General features: G+C 47.1%; 1 protein-coding gene across 2 annotated transcripts in view; it reads right to left on the minus strand.

Moving 5' to 3' along the window:
• The window catches only part of Cacna2d3 (calcium voltage-gated channel auxiliary subunit alpha2delta 3), an 804,670-nt gene extending 781,563 nt beyond the window's left edge, over window positions 1-23,107 (minus strand). For both annotated transcript variants that reach the window (XM_060390773.1, XM_060390772.1), the window contains exons 1-2: window positions 22,838-23,107; window positions 22,105-22,186 (exon numbers count right to left, since the gene is read on the minus strand). In XM_060390773.1, the coding sequence (XP_060246756.1) occupies window positions 22,105-22,186; window positions 22,838-22,959 (204 nt within the window). In that variant the 5' untranslated portion in view covers window positions 22,960-23,107. The remainder of the gene's footprint in view (window positions 1-22,104; window positions 22,187-22,837) is intronic.
• Between the last annotated feature and the right edge of the window lie 380 nt (window positions 23,108-23,487).

Here is a 23,487-nt window from a genome sequence, read left to right on the forward strand (position 1 = left end):
TCCTGTTAGGCTCCTGCATAGTTGGTCACCTGCTCTCTGAGTTTCCCTCTACTTGACCCAGAGTAGAATATGAAATTCATCCAATTGCTGGGAATGATAGGCCCCTGCTCCACTCAGCTTTCAGGGAAGGCAGGGACACTGGGCATATCCTGGTTTCTGAGAGTTGTCTCCACAGAGCAATGGTCACACGAGACCTTAGGAGACAGTGGACCTGCAGAGTCTATAGGGCTTGGTCTCCACAGAGAGCTTACAAAGACTCCTCCTGTGACTTCATCATCACGTCAACTTTCTTCAAGGCAGAGGCAAACAGCATCTCGTGCCCTAAAATAAGATGCAGATTCTGTTGCAAAGACAGACTCCCACATCCCACTCTCATTGCCATGGGCTACCTGGATGCATGAAGGCCACTGTGGCCCTTGGTGCTCACTCATGAAAGGGACTCTGATTCCTTACATCCTTGAGTCAGAACACAGGATGGGAATGTGTACTGAAGACCACATGCTCCAGCTGCCTTGTCCTTCTCAAAGACGGAGGGGTGGGGGGAGGGTAAGAAGGACAGGATGAGGGAGGGGGGACTGCCACTTGCCCTGTGTGGATGGAGAACTAACTACTCACCTACAGTTCTCATGGCAGCAGGAAAGGTGGAGGAATCTTCCCAGGGAGGTTTAGATTCATCCATCATCTCTGGATGTGCCAGGCTGGGCTCTACCCCAGGCCTCATGAACAAGCACTAGAGGCCAAGGTCACCTAAAGTTACCAAAGCACACAAGCCAATAAAGAGTAAATCAGCACATTTGTAATTCAGTTATATTTGGGACCAATACTGTTAAAGAAGTCACAGCAGTAGAGGTACTGGATGGGTTTAATGCCCCTGGTGAAGCAAGAGCAGGCGCCAAGATTGCAGGGCTGTGGAATGGCTACGAAGAACAGCCCATCCCTCCCCAAGGATCAAGAAGGTGGGAAAAGGCAGCTCCTATTTACAAAGGTCTCATTTTGACTCCCAAGCCCTAAGCCTTGGTCCCCCAGGGAAATGGAGACATACAATGCAAAGCCAGGCCCTGCACTGAGAAAGCACCTGGAGTCACGCCAGAGGATAGGCCCTTAAAGGAAACAGACAATCCTTTACGGTATCCACCCCCCTCCACACCCCTCCCCAGGTTCTCAAGTCATCATCAAGCAGCTTGTGGCTTGATAGGCACTAGGTTCCAAAAACTAAAGCAACAGCCCAGCCCCAGACACTATGTGCAGCTCAAGCTCACATCTGTGAAGATATGCATTTACTCTAGAGTCTAGGCATCATGGCATAATTACCTTATTTTAATTAGCTGTTGTTAATTCCTGTTATTACTGTTACCCTTAATTTATTTGACTGCTAAAATGAGGGCGTTGGGGAGCTGAAGGAGGCAGCTTGCTCTCTCCTAGCAAACTATTACATCATAGTTTATCTTTTTAAAGCCAACCTCAGAAAAACAGTACAAGCCAATCTAAAAATCTTTGGCTATAAGGATCTTATAAGCTGATAATAACAATGAAGAAATATGCCCTAAGATCTTTTTCTAAACTTAATTTAAAAAAAAAAAGTAGCTAAAACAAATGCAACCCATCTGTAGAAAATTTTAAAGCATAATTTGAATGAATAGTAGTGTTTCAAAAATCACCCGAATCCCTATAGTCCCACTGTCTAAAGGCTGGAATAATAGTGAAAATAATTAAATAGCACTTACCATTACTGAGCCTTTACTGTTTAATTCTACCCTAAACATGACATATATGACTTCATTTTATCCTAATAACAGCGCCAATGAGTGGATTTTATTTTTTCTCTTCAGCAAAATAAACCACAATAAAGTTTTATACTTTGATTAAGTCCACAAAGCCTGTGAAAAGCCAGGCCAGGGCTTGAGCCCAGATGTGTGTGGCTCTAGGACCTGGCTCTCAGTGCCTCGTCGGCTATCCTCGTGTGTAAGGAGGATGGCTTGATCATGGGGCTGTTGTGACTATAGACTAGGTATTTTAAATGCTGTCTGGCTCTTGGCAAGTGCCCAACAAATGGCATTCTGTTGTTGTCAGAAGCACGTCACCATTGCCATCATCATAGAATTTTGTGCTAGGGAGCCACAAGGAAGAGGAAGAAAACAAAGGGGCCTCAAGGGGCCTGTGGAGATCAGGGAAGAGCCCAAGCATCACCAAACAGTTAGCTGGATGCCACGGTCTACTGGGATGACCTGAACGATGCTCTGAAGGCAACGGAGGCCCCTGGCACAGAAGGAACTCGGATACCGAACTCAAGAATGGGGCTGAGAAGAGTGAGAGATGAGCAGGCCGCTACAGGGACCAGAGCAGGAGCTTCTCTCCATACTCCAGCCTTACCCCTGCTCCTCCTGCAGCCAAGCCAACAGGGTCTGAGAAAGAGGACAAATAGTGCAGCTGTACAACCCACAACCCACTGCAACAGGACGTGATGGTTGCACAGCGCTGGGTGAGGTGGTTTAACTCACCACTGCATACAGAGAGAACACATGTGGGAAAGGCTTTCCTTCCCACGTCACAGAAAACAAAACCAAAACCAAAACCACCTCCCATGGAGCTTTGATAGCTACGGGTTACTTCATCTTTCCCCTCAAAAAATAGGGGCTACCAGCATGGCTTTCACCTGAGGAAAATAACTGATCAAGTTAGTTTCTAAACAACTATGAAGTCTCATCTGATATGACACCTCTTCTTTGAGTGCACACATTCACATAAGCATGTACACACACACACACACACACACACACACACGCAGAGTTCATCTGTGGAGCACAGCAAACAGAGGACACTTCTCTTAGAGGTTCAGCTAATGAACCCCCAACTAGCCAGCAGTCACAGTTGAGGACAGGGTAAACCTGGTATGAACCTGTCTTTTCCCTTATGATCCTATTGATCTCAGCCTATAAAGTTCATTCACTCTCTACAGATATTTATGTACAGTGAATGCCATCAAAGTTAAAACCAATAGAGCAAAAACTAAGCCCGACAAAGATCCTGTTCTGGAGAACAAACATTCTTGAGGTGATCCTGGGATAAAACAATGCTGCTGAGCATGGAGAGTGAGTATATGACTGACTCAAAGAGAGCAAAAATTGAAATAATGGTTGCTCTATTTGTTGAATTCCTAAGAACCTCCAGACATTGAGCTAAATCTTATCCTCATGATCAAATTTATATTCACGACAGTTCAGTAACATAGAGGTCATTTCAACATGAAGAAAACAGAGAGCTGAGAATCTGTGCGAGACCACATCCTGCCCACAGGAAGGGGCAGGATTTGAACCTATGACTAGCTTCTAGTCTCACGAAGCGCCATTCTTTTACTCCAGTGTTGGAGCAGGACTCACAGGGACAATGCTTCTGAGATGTCTATGTCCTCTCTTCTGAACCACTCAGTACTTTCCTTTCCCACATCCAGCCTAGGCTGTGAATACAGCATACTTGTTGAATCTAGACTAGATTTTTTTTTTTAATTTGGCAGTTTAAAGCAATTAACGTCATTTAGTCAAGCGTGTTATTAAGTCAACATTCAAGGAAGGGTGGATCGGGTGAAATGAATATAAATACCAATTTACTCACTGTCTAAAATATCACAGAACGTCATCATGTGTCAAATAATTTAGTCCCTTTATTCTTGCCTTTTACATTCAGAGATGACTCCATTCTCATTTACCACACTAAGAACGAGGCTATGGTACAAGGAATCCTGGGTGAGAATGCTAGCAGTCATATGAAAATTTTTACTAAAATTGAGTATCCATTCTGCCTCCCATCATACTGAAGCTGTTTTAATCCCCTCTTAGCCATTCAGCTAAGTCCTCCCTGCTGAGTCTGCTGCCAGACTACAAAGCTAGATAGAGCCTGGAGCAACAACACATCTCCCCGTCCTCCTGCAGATCCCAGGTGTGGGCAGCAGAGAGGCAAAAGACACTGCTAGGAAGGCAGAGTGCTCGAACCAAATTAGACGAAGAAGGGGCCCCCGACCTCCTGAAGAGCAGACTGGAAAATGAGGTCTGACCTCCTGGCCTCGGGAACCCAGAGCTCTACGGCACTGAAGGACCTTCAAGCTCTAGCATGTGCAGACCCAAGGAAAAGCATCAAATTCAAACTGTAGGCCAGGGATCTGCCCTCTCCTGTATGGAAATTTCATCATGCCAAAGCAACTCAAGAGAGACATCATGCTAAAACAACTAAGAGGAGGAGAAACCTGCACCTGAGCAGCAGGAAGAGATAGTCTCAGGAAGGGTTAGATGATAAAGCTGATCTTCTAAACAGCAAAACAAATGTGAACAAAATAATTACATTTGCATCAATGGTGGAGCCATCCATCCAAGAGGGCCTTCTGCCCCTAACTGCAAGATCTCGGCCTGGTTTCCTTACATGCAGCATTACAATTCAGGAGCTCCCTAGAAAGCTAACCGAAAGACTCCTTTCCACACATAGGTTACCTGTTGTTAGGCGCTACCTCGGGCCTCGTCCTGGCACATGGAGAAAAACAAGTTCCTACCTCAGAAAGATGGACGCTACTGAAGATGCACAAACAAACAGTTGCTCGATCAATAGAGTAAAATTCTCAGGTGTGGTTGATGCACTGAGGAGGTGGCAGCCAGGACAACACAGGTGCCAAATCAATGTGTAGCTTCTGTAAGAAAGCAACATTCTGTACATTCCTAAGACTACCGCCCAGGCTGTTCCACCCATCTCCAAAAGTCCACTCTCCCTGCTTCTTCCCGTCTTCCAGCATCTCTTCCCCACATGCCAGTCATACTTTCTCCATATTGCCCCCCACTGGGCTTACCACACTGCAGAGGCCCTGAGGAGCCATCTGAGGTAGCAGTAAGGGAAAGCAGACACAAACACAGTTACGAATACAGGTGCTTCTCCACATACGATGGCATGGCACCCAAGACATCTACTGTAAGGTGAATAACACTAACGCTGCACCGAGGTACAGCTCAGTAACACAGCCCACTCCAGGGCAGGGTACCCCAGGGGTAAAAACCAGGTATACAATCAAAGAGTCACCGGGAACAACCATTAGGAAACTCATTTTTGAAACAATTGTTTGGTTCGCATGTCATCGTCACCGTTCAAGGCATGCTTACTTGTTTTCATATTAGACATTCAATCGTGGTCGAGTATCTGATACTACAGGACACAGAGAATCATGTTCACTTTCCAGAGTTGAGTACTCTTGTCATTTTATAATCATGAATACTGAGAACTCCATATCACACGGATACATGGTCTAAAAATAAGAAAGGATGTTTAGGGTCATTTTGGAAATTTCGCCCTAATCCCAAACCAAAAAAAATTATTATTATTTTTTTTTTTTAGAAAACTCATCCACAACTCAAACAACTACTTTAAAAAATCAGCCACTCTAACACAATATAATTCAAAGAAATAGAAATAATATGTTGCCACTTACATATTGGTGGACCACGGTCAGAAAGCATTAAAGGTCCTGTTTCCCCTAGTTAAACCATTACCTTTCTCTAGGAGCGGAAAGCTTTGTGTGTACAGTAAAAACACTGCAGTCTGTGACACAGGATGATCCCAGTCAGAGCCAAGGTGCTTCACAACGCATTCAGTGGTACTGTGTGCTTGGTACTACACAGCATTATTTGGTACAGCATGGTATGGTACCACGCACAGTGCCAAGGGCACAATGTATGTTGGGAACCAAGAATGAAATGAAGCCGCAGACACAGCACAGGAGAGTGCCAGAAACAACTCATAATTAGTAACCGTTTGGTTTTGACTTTACTTTTGCTTACAAACCCTTTACTGTTACTAAATTTTTCCCAGCCCCAACGTTCAGTTACACTACCCCCACATGAGGTTGAAACCCGTGGTTTAAGAAGCTATGCCAGCTGGGCATGATGGCACATGAATGTAGCCCCTGTACTCAGGGAGGCAGAGACAGGTGGATTACTGTGAGTTCAAGGCCAGCCTAGTCTACAAACTACGTCCAGAACAGCCAAGGCTACACAGAGAAACCCTTTCTCAAGGAACAAGAAGAAGAAGAAGAGGAGGAGGAGGAGAAGGAAGAGGAGGAGGAGGAGGAGGAGGAGGAGGAGGAGAAGGAAGAGGAGGAGGAGGAGAAGGAAGAGGAGGAAGAAGCGGCAGCTATGCCACTGAAGAGTGCCAACTGTGTGCCCTCAAGAGCATTGAGAGTATTATACGGCATATCCCTAGCCCAGGACAAGAAGAGAATTAAAATTTAACTGCAGCTTCTACTGAATGCATAACACCATCATCAGGCTGAAAAATTATGAGTTGAACCATGGGTATAGGTCAGGGACTGTTTGCAGAGGCCTCATCATTCATACAGCCCTGCATTCAAGATTCTGTGCTATAGCTTACTAGCTTTACCATTTTGTGTAAGTGAAATGATCACCCTGAACTTAAGTTCTCATAGAAAAGTATAACAGTACTTACCTTGTGGAACTATCAGGATGATAAAATGACTGTTAACACTGTAACTGTCTATTGTTGTCACTGAACAAAGCACAGCTTTAATCCCAGAATCAAGCTGAACTAGCACTTACAGTTAACACCTAGCGCACTGTTTTGTATACATTGGATCATGAAATCAATGTATTGGGCATAACAAACATTTCAAGATGATCAGAACAGAATAAGGGTAGAAGGCGGTAACACATAAGAATAGAATCAAGGCGAGTGAAGCAGAACAGAACATAAAACACACCACCAGACTGCAGTCAGGAATGGTTGTGGAATGTGACAGTCACAGCGCCCAGAAGGGTGTGGATCAACAGTTCAAACTAAGTCTGTCTCAGTGATGATGATGATGATGACTGATTGATTGATGACTGATGGTAATTAATAGCAAACTGCATTCCAGAGAATAAGAATAAGTGATTAGGAAAATGAGGTTCACTTCTGAGGCTGTGTGAGGAGCAATGTAATGTGAGGAGCATTACGTATTGTGCCCATGGTTTGTTTTAAAAGTTTGAAAGACACTGCCTCAGGGAAACATGCAGTTTTGTACCCATCAGGCCCCTGGGGGAGCAATGCTTGAACAAGGATAAGGAGAGACCTTTTATTGGAAGCAGATGGCACCTTTCCTACTGATGCTCACCAAACAATTTTCTGCTAAAGGGCTGGAAACCACAGGTCCCTGTAACCTATTTGTGAAGAAGAAATGCCATTGGTGATAGGTCAACAAATTTCTCTCCATCTCTCAAATTGGAGAGTGGCTACTTCAACTGCACTCAGTGATTTCTAAATAAACTGCTTCAACAATCAGCTGTGCACCTGGCTGCCTTCAGACTTACGGGATGAAATGTCTGGCTTGCTTCAAAGTCTACATTTCCACTGCAGAGAAAGCCTCCATTTGTGCTAGCCATTCGGAGGAAGGACAGACCCCATGCCAGCTTGGAGTTCCTCCCTGTTCTGTAACAGAGCAGCCATAGACTCCGGCCCAGCACAGACTCTACACACAGAGAGATGTCAGCAAACCAAGGTGCACAGACCAGAAAGGAAGGAGAGGACTTTTCTTGAGGGGAAGCCAGAAGCCTTCCCAGAAACAAACATACACAGCCTTCCCAGAGCATGGTCCAAGGACCACTAACTTCCTGAGACAGTGCTTTACCCAGATTCCTGGGCTCTGTCCATGTTCACTGGATCAGAATCTCTTAGTGTAAGACCTTGAAACAATGCATTTTAACAAGATCCCCCATGTGACACATTGCATACTAATGCCAGATCCTGCCAAGCGGGGCTGAGCAGCCAGACACTGGCAGCTGTGGGGTGGGTTATGGCACAGTCAGAGACACAGAGGTGTGACCCAGCCAAATGCATTTGGAGACTGTGAGCATGCATTGCCACCTAGACATTCAGGATGAGGACGTGAGAGGTGGCCACAGCAGCAAAGGGATCCTGGCACCCTATCCCAGCCCGGCATGTCTCGTTGAGTATTCAGTGGATGTTGAATCAGGAAGGAAGAAGACATTTCCAGCATTTCACCAAAAGCAAATGTATGCATGTGAGCCTCAGAAGACAGCAATAGATCTGCCCATATCATGGTCGTCTGTCCAATCTGGACTTGTATTGAAAGCAAGGAGAAGGTTGAAGCCTTGGGTTTCAGGATGGGTTATGAATGTTGAATAAACATTTGAAAAAATGTGCTGTCTCCTCCCAACTTTGCTTATCATGGAAAATTTTCCTGATGACCCAGTGAGACAAAATACTTTGATTGCTAGAGATTCACTAGGGAACTGACTCTCTGAGGTGAAATTCTGGCTTAAACATGATTTAACTGAGCACTGGTCACAAATATCTCCTTTTGCAAAAGCAAATGAAGTTGGTTTCCAGTTAGACCTGCCAAGGTATTTGGAAGGTCCCAGCAGGGCGCAGGACTGCCTCTTCATGTCACCCAAGAAGCCTACCCATGAGGCATAGAGACCTTCCTTCCCTTTGTAGCCTCAGTGCCCTGCTATCAGGCAAGAATTCAGGCTTAGCAGTCAGGACTCAGCTTCCTGTTTGACCATCCCTGACCTCCCGTGGGCTCAGGGTCTGTCCCTGTTCCTACACATTCATGGCTAGAAGCGTGACCTCCCAACACATATCACCACTCCCAAGTTCCATCTCAGTGAACAGGCAAAGCTCAGCCAGAAGGTAGGATGTTGACAGCTGATCCTGATCACTGCAGGGCCCCACGAGTACTCTACTGCAGAGAAATGCAGTCTCCATAGAGAAGTCCCATATCTGAGAGGAGCTGGATAGAGACCTCCCCCACAAGCCTCTGCACACATACCTTGTTAGGTCTGATATTGAGGGAAGGAAAGGCTGGGAAGAAATAGCTTTTTGAAAAAACTACCTCCCACTGAATCCATATCACCTGATTCCCACACCCCAGAGAAATGCCTGTACCCATTCAGAGGGTCTGCACTTAGTGGGGGTTCTCAGATGGGCTGGAAGAATAGACAGGTGAACCTGCAGAACGCACATGCCAATAGAAACATCCCAGGGTAGGTCCTGGGCTCTTCCTCCCAAGCTTTTCTCTCCCTCCATAAAGGTGCTAGAACCGGCCCTTGCTAGCCTGGTACAAGCTAGGTCGACCAGAAGCGGGGCTCTGTACAGTCTGCGGCTGGAGGAAACAGCAGAGCTGTGCCTCCAGACAACACGCAACACACCACTTAGAAATCTAGTGTCACTGATGTGAACAACAGACAACACAGAGATTAAAGGGAGACCCTTCCTAAGAAGTCTAGGTCATGCCCTGCATGCAAGTTCAAGCTGGAAAAGCCTCCAGGATGAAAAGAAAAACAGGTGAAGTCTGCCGCCCTGGGAAGGTGAAGGGGAAAGGAATTCAAATTCACATTTCTCCCTAATGTTATGGGGAATGTGGCATCTGAGCACTTTATGGAATTAGCTGCAGCAGCTTCCTAATTGCCTTTGCCGAGTCGCCTCCCCCAGGTTGATGGTGGTGGCGGCTGCGGACCCATCAGTCTCGCTTGGTTCTCCTCGTGCACCCGCCCGGCACTGCGGTGCTCCTGCTGCAGCTGCCAGGCCCCGCGCTGCAGAGGCTCTAGGACCCCTCAGCCAGGCTGCTGTGTGCTTCCAAAAGATACTCCCCGCACTAGGGGTACTGATGCAGAAGGGCAGAGATGCTCCCCAGAGGCAAGGAGGGGGTCATCTAGCCATCACAGCCTGCTGGCACTCAGAGGGCTATGGCTGAAGGACCTGCCCACAGGGCTTCAGAGAGATCTCCCCCAGATCAAGCCCCCCAGATTTCACGGTATCCAACAGCCTAACACCGGAGCTCAGAAACCAGGCTGTGAACAGTAAGTAGAGAAAGAGGCAGAAGCCCTTCATCCTTCGCCTGTGCTAAGCAGCATTCTGTGCCTCACTAGCCTGCAAGGACAAGGAAGAGGGTAGGCAGGCTATGCATTCCTTTGTTTATCTGAACACTGATGCATGCCACAGGAAAAACACTGAGTCCTGTTCCAAAGGTAGGTCTATGCCAGGTGCCAAAAGAGGACCCCTCCAGGTCACAGCGAATAAGCTTGTCCTGGGGGGAATCAAACTCCTGCTCATTGTACCCCACCCACCACCTCACAGGAGATAAGGGGGCCTCCACATATCACACATCCCCAGACCTGCCAGGGGCATGGAAGAGTTTGCCAGACTCACCCCCACACAATGAAATTGACCCTGAGGGTCAAAAGGCCATGGCCTTCAATGTGGCTGTTGATTGTGCACAACTACAAAAAAGCAGGCACCAGCACAGCACACATCCAGGAAAGAGAGACAAATAATAGGACCAGAATGTTACTAACCCATTAACCAAGGAACAACAATTGACAAGACACTTTCCAGGCACCAGGCTCCGTATGAGCACTATTGTGTGACTTTGTACTTACTTAAGCCTACCATGGCTTCATTTTATAGAAAAGGAGCCTATGTCCTCAATGCAAAGCTAAGAAAGGTCAAGCTGGATCTCAACGCCAGATCTGTCTGGTCACAGAACCTCCGAGCCCCAGCTGGCTATTCTAACATCCAATAACCCTATAGATAAAGCACAAGAGCAAAGTCAACCTAATCCAGTCAGATTCTCAGACATCAAACCTCCTGAAGGGGAGGGCTGATCCTCACGGGAAAATCAAAGACAAGTGACATCTTTCTATTATAACAAAAAGAAGAACTACAAAAAGGTAGAGATCTGTGGACCTTCCTCTCCTTCCTTTCCAGTCTCCTTTAAATTCCTTGTTATACAAGCGAGCAACAAGACATCCAAGAAACAAGACAACAAATACAGCTGGAAAGAAGCTGCAACCTGCAATCTTTAATGTCAAGTATCCACAAAGACCAAAGCAAGGAATCAATGGCTGGTACTAGGAAATGTGAAAAAGCCTTCCTCTGACCCTACCCCACTCTAGGAACTGGAGTTGAGACCTCTGTACCAAAGGCCCAGAGCACATCCACATTTTCTGTTTCTGCATCTTCAACACAGATGACCTTATGTTCAAACAGATAAGACAAAGGGCACAAACTAAAAAAAGAGCCAGCAATCTCATCTTTATCGATGCCGCCTAAGAATTCCTGGGATAGTTCAGCGACGAGCAGCTTGATGGAGCAGCTTGATGAGTGCCTGCAAACACAGTGGCTGACACCTCCTCTGACACCTCGCCATCCACTGGCCTTGAGGCAGCCAGAGCTTCCTGGTGGGTGGAAAGTATGGCTCAGGAATAGTGATAATGATGAAACAGAATTATAATGGTCTGCCTTGGTGAACACTTCCTCAGAAACACTTATTTCCAAGCATCCTCTTGGGTCTTCTCACTTGAACCTCTCAGCTCCACCCTAGAAACAGGTACCTCTAAGTATATTTGCTAGATATAGGAACAGAGAGGTTGAGCAACTGACTTAGAGGCCCCGAGACTCCTACACAGTATCATCTAGACCCCAACCTGAATGGCTGATGCAGACTTTACGCAGCTTTACACAGATTTCTGTTCCCAAGACCAACTACTTCTCTTAAAAGCAGATTTTTAAGTCAATCCTCTGATTTCTAAATCTCTCTATATTTCCTATTAGTGGTAAAGTATTTATTTTCAGAAAGAGAGGAAAAAATGCAAAGCTTATTACTCAAGTAGAAAATCCAGCTATGGCTCCATAATTCTGGAACTCCTGTTCTGGGTAATATTTATTCTTTGTCATTTCCAAACGATAAGTATCTGTGAACACTCAGTGGAGAGGATTATATCTTCTTTCATAGTGACCAGAAAGCTTGATATTCTGCAATACTTAAATTTGGGAACAAAACTGAGGGGAGAGGCGTATTAATTAGTTACTAATATTCCTTTAAAAAAGAAAACAGCACATGACTATCAAACACACCTACATACAAACACAAAAGTCCCAGATTTGTTGCCTTTTAGTGAATCTCTTGAACTAAGCCACCTGAATCGGCATGCAAATACATATGCAAATCAGTATGCAAATTCTGTATGAAGCCAAATGACAACAGTGCAACAGTTTCTCCACTGAGGCCCAGGCCAAAGCTAAGAAAGAACATTCAAACTTCAGCCTCTCCATCCCAGAACCCAAATGAGTTGCACTTATTTCTGGGGAGATAAAAAGTCTCTGCCCATCGAGCGGTTGGCATATGGCACATTCACACTGCTCTAAGGGACAGTCCACTAACAACAGGAACTCAGAGTAGGCTGAGCTGCACGTTGTGAGTCGGGCTGAACACTACCTACACCCGACAGGTTGGCAACCTCCCGCATCTCTTGCTCTTTACATGTTTCCCCACCTCTGCTTCCACAAAATACAGTGGGAAAGGCACCGCGGATGGCACAGGCACAAAGAACAAAACACTTGCCCAATAGTTTTAACTTGAACCTTGCTTTGAGAATGTCACAAGAACAGACTTTAACTCCACGATTGCCCACCTTTTCCACACAAGGGACAACACGGGGAGAGTCCAAACAAGGAAAAAAAATTCACTTCCTGAACATGTGTAAAATGTGCTTCTTTTGCCACCATGCCTCTGTCCATTGATGTGCATGACTCATGTGGCCTCAGCGTTATTACCACGGAGTCAAAGGGACAAGAATTTCAAGTTTTGTCTCCTGTTCTTCAGTGATAACGAAGCGGGAGAGTAACTGTGCTAGAGTAGCCAGAAAACTAGGGCTTTCCTGGGCCACGCGTTCATCTTTACACATGGGGTCACACGACCCTATCATCCTCAGAGCCTGATGTCACAGACACTGCATCATTTGTGGCACTTCTCAGATATGGAGGGGTGGTGAATCTGAGCATACGTGTGATGACATGGCCGCTAGGAGCGCAACTCCATCCAGTCTGCGCAAGCACTCTTAGCCCCTGAGCTGTATCATCCACCCTAACTGTGCTGTTTTAGGATACACAAATCAAGACCTGGGCTGAGCAGGTTAGTGACTAATATGGAACAATTCACCCCCAAAACAAGTGTAAAACCAAACAATCCAAAAACCTCCTCAATTGTCGCAGGCTCACTGTGAGAAATCTAGAACCAGATACAGGTCCCCTCCTGAGAGCCAAGGATTAGTAGCTGTCAGAGAATTAAGAACTAGCCTGTGTGGTGGCATGCCCATAATTCCAGCACTCGAGATGCTAGGGAAAGAGAGACTCCAGGCCAGTCTGGGCTGTTACCAGACCATGTCTCAAAAACCATAAGATATTTTGAAAAGGAAGAGTAGAAAGGGAGAAAAGGAGGGGAAGTTGGGGGAGGGGAAAAAAAAGAAATTCAAAATCATGTTAAAAGCATGTGTGGGCCCAGATTTGGATCTAGATTTGGGAATTCCATGAGCCAATGATTCCCTTCATTCCTTTTTGTAAACAGGACCCCAAAGTTTTAGGAAAATAAGTCACATACATTGGAAAAACTTAGGAAGTTGGGCAGAGATGAATGGCTGTTGGGAGTTTTCAGTGAAAACATGAAGGGAAGGCCCTCCTGGGTTTTGAAGAAGAGTTAAGTCTTCAAGTCACAGCTGAGGCTCACACTTAGTCAGCACTTTCACAAGGTCACTGTTTCTCCTGTCAGCTGGAGCAATCTAGAAGCATATTGCCCCTGCTGACCATCAGTCAGCTCTGTCGCTGTCCCTCGGCCACTGCTCAAACCTTGTGAAGCACAAATCCACACTGCAAGGTAAGGCAGCTTGACCTCATCATGGGGGCCCGGCCACCAATAAGCTGCCAGGACTGCGATTTGGCACTCTGCTAAAGACTGAGACTGAGGGAGCATAAGCAGGGAACGCATTCTTGTCCTACAAGCGCTACCTGAGACCCCACAGACTTGACTGCAGCTGCACTCAGGTGAGTCAGGCGACATAGGCACACCTAATGCAAAGAGAGGCAGAGACCTGAGGATCAAAACACCCTGTTTCCAAGCTGTTTCACCTCCTGAAACCTCAGGCCCCATCTGTGAGGCAGACAATGCCAGTTGCCTCTGTGTGGAGGGACCCAAATGGGCACCACCTACTCTAGCAGGAAGTGCTCAGCTCAAATCAAACAGTCAAAGAAAGCAAAAAGAGCCCATTTTCCTTCCCAATGGGCATATTCCTGTATACCTAATTATGACCTTGGTAGACTTTTCAGAAGTCCAGGGACCAGTCAGACTCTACAATTCTGTGACATTCATGAAAACAAATGGCTCTTGAACACTTTCTGCCAATTGGCCCAAATAAAGAAGATTTTCTTTCATTGCTGACTTCCACCATGGATCACAGTAGTTTTGTGCAGAGGGGTTTAAATGTACTCAGTTACTACAGCAAACCCTATCTTCAAGACTCCAAGGCCCTGATGACTGGGGTGGGTGGTGCAAGCTGTTCTCGTGCCACCTCTTTAAGGACACAGAGCAGGTCTGCAGATCCTCAAGGCCAAAACACAGCAGCAGGGCTGCCAAGCAAGCTCTAGAGAGGACAGGTCCACCAGGAAGAGCCAAGAACACCAGGTGCCCTTGCCTCCTGTGGGGGTGACAGATGGCTATCCCCAAATACTGCTTCACCTCTCTATACCCCTTTCCGCAGCCTGTTCATGTCCAGTACCATTCTGCAGGAAGGCCCTGGGAGAAGTCGCGACTCTTCAAAGGCCGGCAGAGAGTACTGTCCCAGCAGGACACGTCTGGCATGCTGTCCAAGAGGACACTAGAGTTAAGAGGTGTCCACTGTGGCTGCTGCATGCATACTGTAGCGAGGTAAAGGCTGGGTGCACAGATTCAGTGTGCTCCTCTCTCTTTATGGGGCAGAAGCAGCCACTTCTTCAGCCTGACCCACTGCCCAGTTAGGCAGACCCTGACTGACAGGCTCTTGTGGGCACCTTCTCCTGTCTAGGAAGAAGGGAGCTAGCCTCGTTCTGTACACATCGCATTCGCCTTGACCGGAACTGTACTGTAGAAAAGATCTAGACATCCCCCTGCTTATGGTGTTGGTTCCCTGTTAGCTACCAAGTGGATCACCTTCCCACAGGGCCCTCACCAACCCTTGTACTACCACTCCCAAATCCACAGGTATTTAGGGACCCAGGCCCCAGAGCATTTAGCAAAGACCTACAGAGCTTTGTTTTCGTAATACCAGCCATAATGCCCACAGGGAGTTGTTGCCAAAAGCTTTTGCTGTGCCTGGCATTGTGCTAAGCACTTTGCATATTTCATTCCATGGATTATATTGGCCTCCTTTCCCATTTAAAGGTACAGGTTCTGAAATGGTATACCACAAGGTGACCCAGATAGGAAATGGAGATAAAAAACACAAATCTAAGTTCTTATGTCCTCTCAGCCATTATTCTGGCTTTAATTATTTCTGAAGTAATTTCCCAGATGTTACCTCATTGCATCTCTAAAGCACTCTATGCTAGAGAAAGTAGGTATTATTAACCTTTTTTCCCCAAAGAGCAACTTGCATTTTAAAAGATCACATAAAGCATGTGGCCAGATGTGTATGTATGCACAGAAGCCTAGCTCAGCCACTTGGAAAAGGTGCTTAACCTTTGCAGGCTTCACCTGCTAATCTGTGAAATGGGTTGAGCAGTACTCCCTGCCCTTAAGGACAGATCTATTGCTGGTGTTTTTGAGACAGGACATCACTGTATAAGCCTGACTGGCCTCAAACGAACAATCCTCCTGCCTCAGCCTCCCCAGTGCTGGAATTACAGGTATGTGCCATTGTATCCCACTTGTTGGAAGGACATAATGGGATGGCCCTAAAGTGATTATCAACAGGACCTGAAATAGACTGCAGAGTGAATGCTCCATGTGTCTGTTATTAGATTAAGCAACTTCCCCGAGGCTATACAGGTAATGACAGAGAAGATAAGCAGACAACCCCCCCCAGGCCAGTGACCTTTTCTTTAACAGCACCTCTCTAAGGGACAAGTATCTCGGCAAATGCTCCAAGCTCTCCAATGGAACAAGGATGGGCAGAGAAAGTGCCATAACCGATGAGACCAAAGGTAAGACACCCAGGAGGGAAAGCAGCAAGCTAAAATGAAGACATCTTGTCCCATGGAGGGGTTAGCCAAGCACCAGTAGACCCTAGACTTAGTTTAACGCCCTGCTTTCAGTGTTTTGTGACCAACCAGCAGGCCCTGAAGATTCTGCAGCTGCCCCTGTTCTTAGCACTTCCTCATGGTCCAGCGCCTGCACCATTCTATCTGCTAGCCAAATCCATGCCTGACGAATGGCAGCCACTTGGTTCTGTACCAGCATCCTGGCTTGCTCTGTTTGGTGAACCTCTCTAGCCACCCAAGAGGATGACGTCCTCTCCATCAGCAGGCTACATTGGACACACTCGGTAGTACGTGATGTCTGCCTTGGTAGCACAGATGCAGACACGAGTGTGAACCCGGTAACTATAACGGTACTGACAGATGCAAGCCCCTATATTGACTGGCAGTTGCTCCCCTGAAACGCATACCCAGCGGTCTGTGGTATGAACCCACAGCATTTATGGCTCTGCTCAACTTGCCAGTCTAGATCATTTACCTACATATCAGCTTTTTTAACCTTGAGAGGGTTAACCATCTTCCAATAACAGGTACCAAGATAAATGCCCTGAACTATGCAAAGGGAAAATCATGGCCAGCCACTCCTTGTCAAGAGAGAATAATTTCCTTTTCAATATAGCCTTGAAACACCAAGTTAGTCTCTAGGTTGTATAATCCTGATTTGGGGTTACTGAGAAGCTATCTAACATATACATTTAATACAAACTACAAAGTGTAGTGTCTCATTTAAATGACCCACCAAGAACCCTGTAAGTGCTGCTCAAAGCAAACAAAACTTGTCATGTTTTAGAAACACTGTATTTTTTTTTCAGTTTATTTGTACAATAATTTTTCTGCTGGCTTGGCACGCAGACCATCCCACCACACATCAGACACACAGCCAGCCTCCCAAGGCGCTGAGGGTGAGTCCAAGCACAGGCCACCACCTTGCAAAGGGCACTGTGAATCTACTTCAGACACAGTCTGCTGTTGGCTAACCACTCAAGGGAGCCTGAGGAGTGTAGCTGTTCTTCCTCACTGCCCATTTTCCCTTGAAGGAAAAGGTACGTTCTGTTTAATGGACTGAGGAGGACAGAAGAAGGTTCTGGTAGGGTCGTTGGAGCCAGGTTTCAGAAACTTCTCTCTGTGGACAATACTCAAGAGTTCACCACAGTCATTTGAGATGAAACATGGGCATTAAGTCTTCATCTAAAAGTGCCATTAAAAGAAAGTAGAGTCTCATATGCTAATTTATAGACTGATACTTTATAGCATGTATTTAATTTCTTCTATAGTCTCAGGTACAATGAAGCCTTTAAGTCAAATTATAGCATCTTAAGCAACTTGCACACACTAACACTATGCCTCAAAGGTCCTGAAAGACAGGGCTCTAGGGCTGTGTCCTCTGGTGCTGCTGTTACAGGAGGTGGGGGCACTGGCAGACCCTGTGTCTGCAGAAAAAGAAAAGGCCCATTGGTTGGCTTCAGTGATGGCAAATATGGATTAATGACAATCCTGAGACAAAGGACCCTGCTCACAGGAGATGTGCACTCATTTTCGCAAGCTCAGCACACTCAGTCGTTTATTGGCTGCCTTATGTGGGAGCACCACACACCAATGGAGATCCATCAAGAACAAAGTCTGCAGTCCCAGTCCGCACTCGCACGGAAATGTGCTTCAAACTGAGGAAACGAAGTGAGAGTACAGGCCGTCGGTACACGGATGTGATGGCTTCCCGGTTCTTGTGCTTTGGTGGAACCATCCAGTGATATCTTCATCAGAAACTGGAAACACTGACTGTGCTTGCCATAACTAGCAGACAATTTGATAGTCGTATGTCTGCCTAAAGCCAAAAACTGGTGTTATAATAACTGCACCTTTTTATTAATTAATACTAGAAAGAAATCATCATCCTAGTGGATACCAGACACATGACTGCAACGGAATGGAAACCTGAAGTTAGCCTCCAACAAGAATTTCATTCACATTTTCGGCCCCTTGATTTTAATGAGCATATGCAAATCTCTTTGAGTAACACTGGTTGCAGCAATTCCTAGTAAAAGAAAGAAAGCAGGGTATTTCTGACAGAGAAGAAACCTCAGGAAAAGGAGCAGAGAAAAAGAAAAACAGTAAAACCAAAGAGCTTATCTAGGGACCTTGTAGGCAGTAAGAGTACAGATGCCTATCAAACGTGTGTCCTGCTGACAGGGCTAATGAGACCAGTAATTAACCACAAAGATTGGAACTGCCATTTCAGAACTGTCAAAAGATAATATAAAAGGAGATAGTCTGAAGTGATGCTGTGAACGGGCCATCAGCATCACAGAACGGCTATCTTTGGGGACAGCAGGTAATTGTCTTTATTCTAAAAAACCGAGGCTCCTTTACGGTCTATAGGACTGTGCTTCCTTAGGACAGCACAGCACGGACCCCCAATTGGTAATTCACAAATGTTCACTGTTAATTATTTAAAAGTCCATTGATTTCCACATTGATGAAAAGTCATAATTATAAGAATGGCTAAAGGAATCGGCCTCTTACTTTGCTGACTCTGTCCTGTGGAGAGACATCAAGTTTATGTATTAAGGCCATCTCAATAAATAGTTGATAACACAAAAGCCTGCTTGAACATTTCAAGAATCAAATGTCCTGGTGAGTGCTGCAGGAGGTGTCCAAGGTAACTGTAGCCTCTTTGTTGATGTTAATGGAAGAAGCAAGTATTACCTGTGCTTGCCATCACGAGTCTGGAAAAACGGCCCTAGGACCCACAAACAGTCATGCCCTGAATGCAGGTCTAAACAGAATGAAAAACTCAGCCTCGGTGGAAATCCCCTCAAGGAGAAGGGGATGAAAATCATGAGGGTTTAATGACTTTTATTGCAAATGTTAAAGGTGTCTTTGTGGTTAACAGCCAGGTCCTCAGACCGATTAGAATACTCCTCTGCGAATCTCAGAATGGAGAGGTGACAAAACTGAGATGGGGCAGCTGAATACTGGCATGAATTTGTCACACAGGAAGTTAATTTAACGCTGAAGAGAATGGAAAGCCCTGCAGTACCCACCGTTGAAGGCGACAGCTGACAGGCACACAGGGGCACACCAGCACTTACCCTGAAACAACCCCCAAACTGCTCAGGACTCACGCCTGCCTTCGACTCTATAGACAAAACACACAACTTTAAAAATATATCCAGCTCAGCATGCTTCAGAAGATCAAAAATGCCCGCTGCAAATGAAATGAATAGACTGATAGCCCCATGTTCAACAGAAGCAAAAAGAAGAAACTAAGAGGGCCAGGCTGCTTAGGACCTACCGTAGTATCCTAAGCTAAGGCAGGCAGAGCCGTGCCACCAAACACAGAAACAAGTAAGAAAACAACGGTCCAGTGTAAGGTGGCAAAGTACAGCGACCCCTGTGAACGCCTACTGCAGAGTCCACTGCAAGCCCCATTACCTAACAAAGAGGGCTGCCAAAATGGCAGATCTCCCAGTCTCCAAACTGGGTGGCCAAATCTTATTTAATTTATATCCACAGTGATTACTTTGGAAAGTTTATGGGCCCTAGATCAAAAAAGAAAGAAAGAAAAACTTCCATTCTAAAAATGAATATGCTACCTTGATTCAGAACATGAAGTGCCAGTTTGAAAATGACATAAGTATATAAGATTATATTGTAGCATACAGTATATTTTCCCTTAACTGGGAATCAAATCTAAATATCCACACCTCACAAGTGAAATTACAGCCTATTACGCAACCCAGCATTATCACCCGTGAGTTCCCTTAACACAGTGTTAATGCATTTTCCAATTGAATTTTCTAACCCATTTTCAAAGCACCTCAATTGTTAAGATACAGATGGATAGATGCAAACTGTTTTGATTTAGAGAAATAATTCCTGATGCAAGTGGCCAGAAACTTGAAAATAAGAAGGGTGATGGTATCCTTGCTTTTCAAAGGGGTGCTCTGTCTCCCACACTCCAAGCGTGTCGTATCTCTTCCCATTCATACCGAGCTCTCGAAACCAGTGTTCTGCATTTTAAAGAACACAGTAATATCTTGGAGATCAATATGGCTCAAAGATTTCTGCAAAATGTTCCCCAAATCTAATAGACCCTTCAGATAGTTTATGAAAGTACTTGCCAAGCAACCCAAAGCCTTGGGTCTCTCCTAACCTCTGTTGGGAAAGCTTGCAAATCCCAGTATTAGAGCAGATACCCACCCTGGACCCTAACGGAAAGCACCACTTCACCTTCCCCTCGAATCAGTTACAAAATGCTAGACAGCAGCAGGGAAGGGCAACAAAGCATTAAACAGCTGGAAATAATTACACAATTGTGAAGCTGCGGACAGGACAAGGGCAGAGCAAGGCTGGTGAATTCAATATCAGGAGCTATGCTGATCGGAAGGTAAGCAAAGTCCCTTGGCAATTCCAATGCGCTGCTGTACCATGACCAATATCAGGGCTGAGGAGTTCGGGCAGCATGTGTGTATTCTAACTTCCAAGAGAAGAAAAATGTATTTCACGTGCACCCCAAAACCTGCACAGCAGCTACGTACGTACAACCGAGACCAAAACTGAGGAAAAGTATTTCTTTAAAGTTATACAATATGCTCACTTCTTTCAATGCACGGGCCAAATGCTCAGGCTCCGTCACAGTCCGGAGCCTGTCACATAAAACATCTGACAAGCAGGCGAAAAGCCAGAGTACAAGCAAGGCTGGACCAAATCAAAAGACGACCAGGAGAAAAGGCCATCCCGATAAATGCGGAGGGCCACAGGTATGCGAATGACCCTCTGATATAAAGACAGACCAAGGCAGCAAGTTTTATCAACGGACTACCTTTCACTGAACTTCTTAATCTACAGACCAACACTTCTCTGTGGCCTCAAGGAACCTGGTGCCTGGCTTTTTTTTTTTTTTTTTTCCAGCCAATATACCTTGCCATCCCATTACTGGATGATGCTTTGTTATAATACTTGAATTTCATGTGACAACGGTTTCATGGAACACCCCGACATGCTACTCTCCGAAATGGAATGCCATAAATAAAATATGGACTTGGTTACCAGGCAGCATGCACAACACATATGGCACACATTGGCCCAAAAAAACACGTTTCAAAATGCTGAAAAGTTAACTTAACAATTTTAGCTGTTTATACCCGTTCTCAGAGAATTGTCCCCCAAAGGCCAATCTTATTTTCTATTGTCAAGAGAATATCTGGATTAATTTGGTTAATTTGCTGAGCTGAAATTCTCTTCACCCGCTCTGATCTCCAACCCTACCATCCCGCCCACCCACCAGCTCATTCTTTATCTGAGAGGGAAGAAAGGGGGCCGTATATCTCACGATGGAATTTTAAGCATGATGCTGCCTATTTGAATTAAAATTGATGCCGTCTCTGATAAACGCCTAATAATCAATTCTCCAGTCTCATTACTCTACAGAAATATATGGACGCCGACCAACGTCTCAAGTTTGCGGACCACTCTCCCAGCTTATTACCCGGCCGTGCAGCTGAGTGGAAAGATAGCCACATTCATTCTCCTTATCTGTAATGATGTAATGCACCCCAGCCCCGGGTCTAGATGATTGGGGAATAATGGGATTGTACAACTGCAGGCATGACAAACAATGCCGCCGCTATCTCTCTGATACACGGAACTCCACCGCTCCCACGCAAGGTGGAGGCTCAGAAAACGGGCACCCACCCTGCCCCTTGCATGAAGTTAGCATCTTTTGGCCAAGGAAGCATCTGCTCTCGCCCCGAGACAGCAATATAGACAACTGAGAGGAGAGCCAGGCAGACACACTGTTTCCAAGCCCCAGCTAGGACAGTGAGAGTGAGTACCCTGCCTGCCTTTGTGTTTAGAATCAAGTGTCATCTAAAAATAACCGGTTGGTAGGGAGAAGTCACTGCACAGCACAATGCCAAGAACCGGGGATCAGAGACTACTCTGATAACTGATACAGCTCTGGGCTCACGTTTGTTTGGAAAAAAAAAAAACTAAATCTGCCTCCATTTTCTGTGCTAGAAAAATCATCGCTGTCTGTCACCACAGAAACCTTACCTTTTGCAGAAGCTGGGAACCCGAGTACTTGGCAGCAATGGATTTTATCTCCCCACCAAAAGCGGAGGCCCACAGCTTCACTCTAGGGGGAGAAAGGGCAGAGGCAGAAATGTAACACCAAGTGTCACCGTCACACACGCGCACACACCGGACTGTGGGAACATTAAAGAAAAAGGGAAGCAAAGATAGAAAAAGCTCTCTCTTACAAACTACCAGCACCAAACTGCAGAAGCAGAGCGGAGCGCGGAGGGGGTCGGGGGGGTCACCGGAGTTCAGAATGTGCTAGGTCTCCCCGGCTCTCCGAAAAGACCACGGGCTTTTAGAGAAGCAATTGCCCGGTGACTTAAACACCTAAAACGGGCATCGCCTGACAAATACTACTCCGAAGAAATCCACCCATCCCCCGCTTCCCGGAAAAGTGGGCTGGTAAGGTAACAGAAAAGAGGACCATTGAACGGCCCGTGGAAGTTGCAGGTACACAGGCTCTAAACTTGGCGCTGTCACTTGAGGTGAACCTCTCCGGGTCCTGCTCCCCCGGACCGAGGGAAAGAGCGAGAAGGTCCCACCCCAGGCTCCCTGACCCGGTGCCGATGCAGGGAGGCAGGTGCAAGAGGCGAGGCCCGCACCCGCCGCGGGTCCTGCCCAGCCGCACCTGCAGGTGCCCAAACTTGAGCTCCCGGGTCTTCCGGGCGCCGGCGGCCCCTCCCCGGGAGTCCCAGCGCCGGGCACTTACACGGAGAGCGGGATCTGCTGCTCCGAGCGCACCACGTCCCCCAGCGCGGCGTAGAGAAGCGCGGCGGCTAGGAGCGCCGAGGCCCCCCGGGACCCGCGGCGCGGCGAGCCCGGCCCGGCCATCCTGGGCTCCCTCCGACTCGCCGGCGGCGGCGGCGGCGGCGACTGGGGCGGCCGCGGAGAGCTGCGCCGGGCGGGCGGTGGGCGAGCGCCGGGCTGCCTGCTCCGCCGCGCGCGGCCCCTCCTGCCTCTCGCGCGCCGGGCTCACTTGGGGAGCAGGGGAAAAAAAAAAAAAAAAGAAAAAAAAAGCAAAGGGAGCGGGTAGGGGGTGGGGTGGGGGAGGGCGGAGAGGAGGCGGGAGGGAGCGCGGGGAGGAGGCGGGCGCGGGAGGAGGGAGCTAGACGCGCCTCTCGCCGCGGCAGCTGCCCGGCCCCGCCTCGGCGGCCCCCGGGAGTCCGGCGGGCCGCGGCAGGAGGGCGGGAGGCGCCGCGCGGGCTGAGACTCGCAAACTCCGGTGTCCTTGGCCGCCACGGTTCGTGCCCTGCCCGGCCCGGCCCACTGCGGCCGCCGAGTTCTTTACAACTCCGCAGTCCGCTGCTACGGGCGCGACTCCCCGGTGACCCCGGGCGGGCCCCGGGCCCCGGCGACCGG

This window comes from Meriones unguiculatus, chromosome 9 (genome assembly GCF_030254825.1).
Source record: "Meriones unguiculatus strain TT.TT164.6M chromosome 9, Bangor_MerUng_6.1, whole genome shotgun sequence".
Taxonomy (NCBI): Eukaryota; Metazoa; Chordata; class Mammalia; order Rodentia; family Muridae; genus Meriones; species Meriones unguiculatus.